This window comes from Mya arenaria, chromosome 7, assembly GCF_026914265.1.
Source record: "Mya arenaria isolate MELC-2E11 chromosome 7, ASM2691426v1".
NCBI classification, from domain to species: Eukaryota; Metazoa; Mollusca; class Bivalvia; order Myida; family Myidae; genus Mya; species Mya arenaria.
This window is the reverse complement of record NC_069128.1, coordinates 18,323,541-18,334,713: the sequence shown is the minus strand read 5'-3', so window position 1 is coordinate 18,334,713 and position 11,173 is coordinate 18,323,541. Positions and strand designations below refer to the sequence as shown.

General features: G+C 34.3%; 1 protein-coding gene across 1 annotated transcript in view; it reads left to right on the top strand.

The window, feature by feature from the left end:
• Positions 1–7,017: 7,017 nt before the first annotated feature.
• Positions 7,018–11,173, top strand: part of LOC128240981 (myosin heavy chain, non-muscle-like) — a 48,838-nt gene continuing 44,682 nt past the window's right edge. The window contains exons 1-2 of the mRNA XM_052957969.1: positions 7,018–7,145; positions 10,879–11,008. Of these exons, the coding sequence (XP_052813929.1) occupies positions 7,063–7,145; positions 10,879–11,008 (213 nt within the window). The 5' untranslated portion in view covers positions 7,018–7,062. The remainder of the gene's footprint in view (positions 7,146–10,878; positions 11,009–11,173) is intronic.

Sequence of the window (11,173 nt, the reverse complement as noted above, 5' to 3'; positions counted from 1 at the left end):
GGAGGCTCTGGTAGGAAGATAACATACAGTATTGATATTCACTCTTGTTTGGTTTATACTAATTTATTTTAGCTCGATTGAGACGAAAGCTGATAGCTTATAAGATCACTTTCGAGTCCGTTTCCTGGGCAGAAACCAGTACTGTGTCCTTTTTGAGAGGCCATGAGAAAGTACCCCTAGTGGGGATCGAACCCACAACCTCTTGGATGAGAGGCGGACACCTGTACCACTAGACCACTCTCACCCCTTCACTCTTGTTTAGCCCATGATGTTTCAGAAATTATTACCGACCGCAAGTATCCCTTCGCCTATTTAAACCTGACGTGCTTTTTTGTAATGGTGATTTTTTTTTAGACTTTTATGAGATAAGAAACAAATATAATTATTGTCTTAGTGTTAAAATAGTTGTATCTCAGGTTTCGCATTGCTAATGCTTCAAATACTAAACATTGTAATTTACCTGCTATACAATAACAAGATACTATTCATTATATGATTTTAGGCGTTTATATTTCTAATGAGAAGTTTTCATTTTTGCATAAAAGCTTCGTTCCGGTGTATTCTTTGCATAGTTTTAGACATTTAAGGCTTTCAATTTATATAAGCGCACATGCCCTGATACGACAGTGAGTCATGCATACGTTTGGTGAAGCAAAGTAGTTCGGATTAAACCTGTTTAACATCCAAAGAGTACGAAGCATTCATAACAGCACTAGTACTGTTTCTACACAGTTACTTACATTAAACATTAATAACATTAAATTTATCAATAAAAAGCACAATCCTATTCTCATTCATAAAAACAGACTAGTTCCGATAATCTAAAAATAGTTTCTACATACATTAACTGACCACATGTTTGTCCTCACCATAGGAAAACGACCATCTCAGATCTGATAAGCTCTGCATTTTAAATGGTATAATTGCTACAGTTGCTCGTAAAAATAAAATCATTTTTCTTGAAGAATTAAAACGTGTAAGTTCATAAAATTTGTCTAACGTATGCTATCTAATCAAAGCATAGAGGCGATTGATAAGAGCATTTACTGTAACTTCAAATACATGGGGATACGTCGACTGAAATTGATATAAAGCTGTGCATTTTGAATGGAATTATTGCTGAAGTTGTGTGTATAAAAGTGATTTTCCCTAAACAAAACGTGTATGTTAATAAAAGGAAATGATATATATATATATATATATATATATATATATATATGATGTATTGTATTTTATATCGTATGATATCTTAAATCAAAGCAACGAAAAACCTTTAGAAACGATTGAAATGGGGCGTGCATTGTAACACCAAATACATGGGGATGGGGGATTAAGACGATTGAAGTGACATTTACAAAAACAAAATGACACAAGACGCCATAAAGATATAGATATGTTTGTTTCTTCGCCCAGTGTAGGCACAAGCGATGTCGGCTCATTTTTCACTTTTATTTATGTGGTCTTCACCCATTCCCATAGTTCAAATAAAATTTGCAACTCTCACTTATTTGCCCGCAGATGTCTTTCAGCGCCTCGCGCTTTGATTATTAATTGTCTCCAATATTACTGCAAAAAAATATTTGGTAGATAGGACGTGATTCTTCTAGGTTTTGTTGTGCCTGAATATTAAAACCACTTCTTTTGGTCTGTCGCTCGCTCTATAAAACAATACAAAACTACTTAAAAGATAAACCTGAAAGGATTTTCATTGACAGAAATAATTTTGTCAAATCACAATAAAAAAATTAAGGTCAGACAAAAAAGAATAAAAGGTAGGGAGGGAAACCAGGAACAAACAATTATTTTTTTGTTACACTACTAAAAAAAAAATTAAGTGAAGACTAATACACCAGTCAATTGTAACCCTGGCGCCCCCCTCCCCCCCAGGCCCGGGGGTATACCGGGATAGCGGGGGGTATGGGCTGTGTTTTTACCTTCTAGGTGGCCCCGCATTGCTAAGTGAATGCGGTGGTTTTGTTTTTGCGCCGAAAATAGCAGGGAACGGGCCTTAATTGACTGGTGCATAAACAATGGCAAACTAATTGAAAGGTTGTGTTTTTATAGAATATATAGATGGCCTAAAATTCTTTATTTCAGGTAGCGTTGGAAGCTCCTCTCTTGAGGCCAAGAAGTCAACAAAATCTGTCCAATTTGAGGAAGGTGAATCAATTCGTCCCATAGCTAACAGGAAAAGCAAGGCACCAGTGAAGTCTGATAAAGTTAAACAGGACAATGTTCAAAAAGAGGTACCAGTACACTATAACGTCAAACAAGGCCAACAGATCCCGTCAGAGAAAAGCATGCTCGACCCTGAAGGGGTCCGCTGGTCTTTATATACAATTTCTCAATCCACACAGAGCCCGGGTGTTGCTAATTTGCATTTTACCAACCATACCTACTATGAATGTACTTCCGTCTATAACGGAATGTTATACTATGAACGCATATCCGCTGCCTACAGCGGACCGTTAAAATACAATAAAACTTCAAGATACAAAGATAATATTTGATGTTACATTGTATAACCATTTCTTGATCTGTAAAAAAATATTCAACGGGCCATGTGTACTGATATGATTTCATTGCAAAAAGGATCTTTACGGATTCCATTCGTGTGAAAATAAAATGTTTGTGTCAACTTCTGTGACGCTTATTCAAATGGATAATTTCACCCCAAGCAGCTACAGTGTGTGTATACCATGTGATAAATTACATCATATATGCTACGTCGGGAGGCTATATTTCGCTTAAAATAAAGACTTAAATCAAAGATAATTTTTCGCTTACTTACACCATTTTAAATGAAACAAAGGCCAGTCTATGCCGCTTAAAGAGCCCCACCTTTGTTTAATAACCGGAGTATGATAAGGTGATTAGTTTCATCAATCACTTCGACAAATCTGTTTCCAAAACAATGATTTGACAGCGCTCCGTCAGACTGCCGTATCGTGAAAAGGTTTGTCGAAGTGTTATAAGAAACTAAACCGTCAAAGACCATAAGTGGCATAGACTGCGCTATGTTTCTTTTAAAATGGTAAAGAAAATGAAAAGTTATCATTGTTTTAAGTTTTCAATCAAAGCAAAATATTGCCTTCCGACGTAGCATTTATGACGTAATTTATCACGTGGTATACACACACTGAGCGAATACATTGTATAATGCCTTAAACTTGAGTTTTCGACATTAATTCATAATTTAAATTATAAGTAGTAAGGTTTGCGTTTGTAAATGTGACATTAGTTGACTTTAGTGCAATCATTTTATGATAAAAGAAGTTTTAAGTACACTTTTACTAGCAATTTGATGTGTAAAAAATATGATCTCATTGGAAAGGGTAAAACAATTATATTTTGAAAAGTGAACGTTTATGCTTTAGGTCGACAATAACTGATTGCAAAATCTTGGAATCTTGATTATTGCCATGAGGCTAAATTCTCTTAAAAATTGAAAAATAGATTGAACATATGTTGTTGTTTTTTTTGTGAAAAGCTTATCATTGAAAAAATACAAATTGATACATTTCAACCCTTCATTCAAGGAAGAATATTTTTATATATCTTATGAGGTGGACATAATATTATATTCTTATGGAAACAACTTGTAATATATATATAATTGTTAAGGTATCAATTCAAGGTTAAGATAAGGTGTTTTTAGTGTTTATTTCCCAGTCAACTGGCAGGGGACACGGCCCCTTGTGCCCCCTGCTAGATCCACCACTATAACTACACAATTCTAAGCAACAAAAAAGGTATTGAATGTTAGCTTTTATTTTTGTGTGTTTCATACCCAACTTTGTCTGTGAAAAACAAACACACAGCATACTTATATACATTTATCTTTCAGGGGCGTAGCTAAGCTTTAAAAACTTGTAGGCCCGATGGTTCTCTGTGAATTTGGGGACTTTTATATGTGCATTATACACACTTTATTATATTTGCAATGATTACAATAAAATCAAGCAATACACTCTGCACGTTTTTTATATAAACACCAAACCTTGGTTAAAATAAAACAAACTTTTGTGTTGTTCAAAATGTTTGAGTAGCTATTAGTTTTTATTGCATTTTTGGGTTATTTAAATTTTGTCATTTTCCAAAAAGTTGTAGGCCCAGGCCGACAAGGCATATACCAACAAGGCATATTTGTACATACGCCACTGCCTTTTTTCCTACCCGAATCTAGGGCATATAATAAAAATTATGAAATTTGTACTTTTTGATCTGCACTGTGATTGTTATTTTAGACCCATTTTCAATCCCATTTCATGTTACTTTTGGCGGAATATAACAATATTGTTTGATTTGCAGGGCAAGGGCAAGCAAAATGTTCCAAGAGAGATGAAAGCTGCCAGGAATGAAGCTGGAAATACGGCAGCCCCCGGAAAGATGGACCAGAAAAATCAAGATAAGACAGAAACGAGAGTTCGTGGCAAAACAGATAAATCAACTCCCTTTAGAGTGGTAATATCGTCCAGTTGTAGACAGTATTAAAGCTACACTCTTACAGATTGACAGTTTAGACATTTATTTTTTAAAAATCCTAGAATCAGCTGATAACTTATAAGATAGCTCACATTGTAACATGATCTATAAATAAACTGTCAATGATTAGACGAAGAGCAATTTTTGTAGACAAAATGAAAAACAATATTGACGTCATAATAACGCTGGAAAAATCATTTAAAAACGACATATCTGTTTCTTATACGCCTGTCTGTTTAAAGATCTGAAACAGATTAGCTTATGACATCATTATATATCATGCAGTATCATGTAACAAAATATTCATTTATTTATTAGCTGTGAAATATCATACATGCCATATCCCCCGGTGGGGGGGGAAATTCCCCGGAATTACGACCCATCCCCTGGACCCCCGCTGTTTTTTTTTTTTTTAAATAGCTCAAGTTTTTCTAACAGTGGAAAGTATCCATTATATTATAAGTGTGAAATTTCATGAAGGACCATGATTACTTAGTTCAAAAATTATTGTAATAAGAGTGTGTTTCTGTTCTTGTTCTTAAATAATAAATGTAGATATTGCACTGAATCTCGCTGCGTAAAAATCCCATGGTGTACTATCAAAATCCCTTGGTATTCCAAAATCCCTTGGAAGCCTCTGAGAAATATGGCATGTATGAAATATGCAGTTCGTTCTGACTGCAAAATCATTATTGACCTCAGCTATTGCCTCAATATTGGTCAATATGACAACATTTTTCACAGTTAATAATTGTACAATAAAACACATTTGTATTGCTCCAAAAGTGGATCATTCATCTATGAAATTGAGCAAAGTCATGAAAATTTAATCAGGTTTCTATATCGCGTTGTCTTTGTTTATATTTTTACTTGAATTTATCTTTTGATCATGTAATGAGGAATATGTTTGTGTTCAAATTACTTTATAAATGTGATGCATCTGAATCTGTATATTAGTAATTTAGGAATTTTTGCGTTGTTCTCGACAAAGTAAGGATTTTTGTATCAATTCTTAATATATGCTAAATATACTCAAAGTAATCTTTTTTAACCATTTCTGTGTTGCCAGTTTTTTTAAAACCTTCAATATTAATTTAATCTTCAGCTTTATGCAGGATTTCTGATTGGGAATTTTTATTCCATATTTGGGAAAAAAACTCTATTTGGCATAGGAAACATAACCGAACATCTGCTATTAATTTTTTTGATAAAAACATCTAAAGTTGTTAGTTGTAACAATTTTTCGTTCATTTAATTGATGGGGTGCCAATATGCCTTCAATAGAAAAAGAGCTGTTGGTATCAGCATATTTAAAACAGTTAAAATGTTCGACTATATTTGTATATCATTGTAATTCAGAATAATATTGTTACTTAAAGGTTACTGGGCGAAAGAAGGAAGGGAAAGTGACGAAGAAGGCAGTCAACACTCCTAATAAAGTAAGCATACAGTTTTAGTATTTATTTAATAAAGAGTTATCTATAACTAATGCCGATTTTTCAGTTTCAAACTCTTTCATTGCCAAACATGTGATTCGGAGAACCTGTAAAAATTCTTCCCTAGCTGGCTCCGTCACGCTACCTCAAATCAAGCTGTGATTTTTAACACATTTCCTGACATTGTGGAATAAAATTGTGTATGATTACTTGTGACAAGAGTCTGAATATGTCAACAAACAAAAATTCACCGTCTCGAAATGATACTGCCATCTTTAGTAGAGAAATTTAGCCGTTGACTGAATTATTTTGCCGATTGGTTGAGCCAACATTCCTGAAATTTTGCACAACTTCATAAAAATGTTCATTGACTTTATCAACAATTTTTCATATTTTATGATTGTGTATATTAAAGGGTGGCCGACAAAAGAGAGGGGTGCTGTCGAAAAAAAATGATTGGAAACAGTTAGACGGTAAGGCTGTCGTGATGACCAGTGTGTTTCAAATGGTCAGGAATGCAGTCATGGCATCAGGGCCTCATTTCAATAAAATATCTTAGTCATAAAACAGTACACCTGTAAGATAATGGGCAGAATCTTTGCGACAAATGTTTTTTCGATACTATTATTGAAATGTAGCTGTGCCAAAAACAGAGTAGAAGGCATAGAAAGTTACCATCTTTATTACTGAAACAAGTCTCAGAAAATTATTTTAGAACTGTAGAATATTTTCATGAATTAATCAGATTGATAATGCGAAAACCCAGTGAAGTATATAAATACTGACAACTGCACAAGATCAAATAATAATGTGGTGAATATATTACTTCGCGAAACTCTGAAATATTTATTTATTTATGCAACTTAATGAAAATGAAAGTGAAACAGAAGAAGTGTCAGCATCAGTTAATGGTGCTCTTGTTTTAAATACGGAATCTTAACAGTATTTCTATGTGGGTAAGTGGCAAGTTTTTATTTTTTATTTTAAGTAAATACATACTCATCATAATAAAGGGTTGATTCAAGGTTAAAAAATGAGAACTGTACTACTTACAGATTACAAGGCCCCTCCCAGCAATGACCTTGAATCTTCCCTCCAGGGACGAAAACGGAAACTATTCAATAGACCAGGTTCACAAGAAATGAATGACCTGATGGAAGAGATGGATCTTGACTCGATGTTTCCCCAAGGCATGCTCGAGAAATGCCCATCAAAATCTACCAGGTACCAAATTGGAGAGTTATGTACCAATTTGGAGAGTTATGTATCGTACAGGAGAGTTATTTACCATGTTGAAGTTATGTTCCATATTGGAGAGTAATGTACCATATTGGAGAGTAATGTACCATATAGGAGAGTAATGTACCATATAGGAGAGTAATGTACAATATTGGAGAGTATTGTGCCATATAGGAGAGTAATGTACAATATTGGAGAGTAATGTACCATATTGGAGAGTAATGTACAATATTGGAGAGTAATGTACAATATTGGAGAGTAATGTACCATATAGGAGAGTAATGTACCATATAGGAGAGTAATGTACAATATTGGAGAGTAATGTACCATATTGGAGAGTAATGTACCATATAGGAGAGTAATGTACCATATTGGAGAGTAATGTACCATATTGGAGAGTAATGTACCATATAGGAGAGTAATGTACCATATAGGAGAGTAATGTACCATATAGGAGAGTAATGTACCATATAGGAGAGTAATGTACCATATTGGAGAGTAATATACCATATTGGAGAGTAATATACCATATTGGAGAGTAATATACCATATTGGAGAGTAATATACCATATTGGAGAGTAATATACCATATTGGAGAGTAATGTACCATATTGGAGAGTAATGTACCATATTGGAGAGTAATATACCATATTGGAGAGTAATATACCATATTGGAGAGTAATATACCATATTGGAGAGTAATGTACCATATTGGAGAGTAATGTACCATATAGGAGAGTAATATACCATATTGGAGAGTAATATACCATATTGGAGAGTAATATACCATATTGGAGAGTAATGTACCATATAGGAGAGTTGTATACCATATTGGAGAGTAATGTACCATATTGGAGAGTAATGTACCATATTGGAGAGTAATATACCATATTGGAGAGTAATGTACCATATAGGAGAGTAATGTACCATATAGGAGAGTAATGTACCATATTGGAGAGTAATATACCATATTGGAGAGTTGTATACCATATTGGAGAGTAATATACCATATTGGAGAGTAATGTACCATATTGGAGAGTAATATACCATATTGGAGAGTTGTATACCATATTGGAGAGTAATATACCATATTGGAGAGTAATGTACCATATAGGAGAGTTGTATACCATATTGGAGAGTAATGTACCATATTGGAGAGTTGTATACCATATTGGAGAGTAATATACCATATATGAGAGTAATGTACCATGTTGGAGAGTTATGTACCATATTGGAGAGTAATGTTCCATATAGGAGAGTTACGTACCATATAGGAGAGTTATGTACCATATAGGAGAGTTATGTACCATATAGGAGAGTTATGTACCATATAGGAGAGTTATGTGCCATATAGGATCAGTTGTATAACATATTGGAGAGTTATGTACCATATTGGAGAGTTTTGTACCATATGGGAGACTTTTGTAACATATTGGAGAGTTATGTACCATATTGGAGAGTTTTGAACCATATAGGAGAGTTATGTGCCATATAGGATCAGGTGTATAACATATAGGAGAGTTATGTGCCATATTGGAGAGTTATGTACCATATAGGAGAGTTATGTGCCATATAGGATCAGTTGTATAACATATAGGAGAGTTATGTGCCATATTGGAGAGTTATGTGCCATATTGGAGAGTTATGTACCATATAGGAGAGTTATGTACCATATAGTACCATATAGGAGAGTTATGTGCCATATAGGATCAGTTGTATAACATATAGGAGAGTTATGTGCCATATTGGAGAGTTATGTACCATATAGGAGAGTTATGTACCATATAGGAGAGTTATGTGCCATATAGGATCAGTTGTATAACATATAGGAGAGTTATGTACCATATAGGAGAGTTATGTACCATATAGGAGAGTTATGTACCATATAGGAGAGTTATGTGCCATATAGGAGAGTTATGTGCCATATAGGATCAGTTGTATAACATATAGGAGAGTTATGTACCATATTGGAGAGTTATGTACCATATATGAGAGTTATGTACCATATAGGAGAGTTATGTACCATATAGGAGAGTTATGTGCCATATAGGATCAGTTGTATAACATATAGGAGAGTTATGTACCATATTGGAGAGTTATGTGCCATATAGGATCAGTTGTATAACATATTGGAGAGTTATGTACCATATAGGAGAGTTATGTACCATATAGGAGAGTTATGTACCATATAGGAGAGTTATGTGCCATATAGGATCAGTTGTATAACATATTGGAGAGTTATGTACCATAAAGGAGAGTTTTGTACCATATAGGAGAGTTATGTGCCATATAGGATCAGTTGTATAACATATTGGAGAGTTATGTACCATATTGGAGAGTTATGTACCATATAGGAGAGTTATGTACCATATAGGAGAGTTATGTACCATATAGGAGAGTTATGTACCATATAGGAGAGTTATGTGCCATATAGGATCAGTTGTATAACATATTGGAGAGTTATGTACCATATTGGAGAGTTATGTACCATATTGGAGAGTTATGTACCATATAGGAGAGTTATGTACCATATAGGAGAGTTATGTGCCATATAGGATCAGTTGTATAACATAAAGGAGAGTTATGTACCATAAAGGAGAGTTATGTACCATATAGGAGAGTTATGTACCATATAGGAGAGTTATGTACCATATAGGAGAGTTATGTACCATATAGGAGAGTTATGTACCATATAGGAGAGTTATGTGCCATATAGGATCAGTTGTATAACATATAGGAGAGTTATGTACCATAAAGGAGAGTTTTGTACCATATAGGAGAGTTATGTGCCATATAGGATCAGTTGTATAACATATTGGAGAGTTATGTACCATATTGGAGAGTTATGTACCATATAGGAGAGTTATGTACCATATAGGAGAGTTATGTACCATATAGGAGAGTTATGTACCATATAGGAGAGTTATGTACCATATAGGAGAGTTATGTGCCATATAGGATCAGTTGTATAACATATTGGAGAGTTATGTACCATATTGGAGAGTTATGTACCATATTGGAGAGTTATGTACCATATAGGAGAGTTATGTACCATATAGGAGAGTTATGTGCCATATAGGATCAGTTGTATAACATATAGGAGAGTTATGTACCATAAAGGAGAGTTATGTACCATATATGAGAGTTATGTACCATATAGGAGAGTTATGTACCATATAGGAGAGTTATGTACCATAAAGGAGAGTTTTGTACCATATAGGAGAGTTATGTGCCATATAGGATCAGTTGTATAACATATAGGAGAGTTATGTACCATAAAGGAGAGTTTTGTACCATATAGGAGAGTTATGTGCCATATAGGAGAGTTATGTACCATATTGGAGAGTAATGTACCATATTGGAGAGTTATGTACCATATAGGAGAGTTATGTGCCATATAGGATCAGTTGTATAACATATTGGAGAGTTATGTACCATATTGGAGAGTGTTGTACCATATGGGAGACTTTTGTAACATATTGGATAGACCCCCCCCCTCCCCCTACACCCCTGGATCCGCTTGTGATTTTGAGTGGTTTGTTCGGGTTGTCAAACATAATTAATTTTTATAAAACTGTTCAGACTGTTATGTCATCTATGAATTAGTTTCGTAACTGCATCACATTAAAAGTCTGAACAAGTAAATAAGTTAAAAACTTGATGCAGGCAATTAAAGTAAATCATCAAAATTTGTATAAGCTGTTTCTTCTATTTACAGGTCATCTGTGGCTTTGTATAGTAATCATGACACATTACTCATTATTGACACTTTAAAAGACCAGAAAAAACAACGTGAACAAGAAGAGATCTATTCTCAGCTCGCAGACATCAACAAACGTGTTCATCAGGTTAGTATTTGCGTTCTTTTCAGACAAACCTCGTTTTCTATTATATGCCTATAAGTGGTATTTAAAGACATTTATGATGAATGAGTGCCAAACTGTAAGGGAACGTAATGTCATGTCTGAAATACATCATTAATATTGTATCCCCGTCCTGTGTCCGCTGATGTT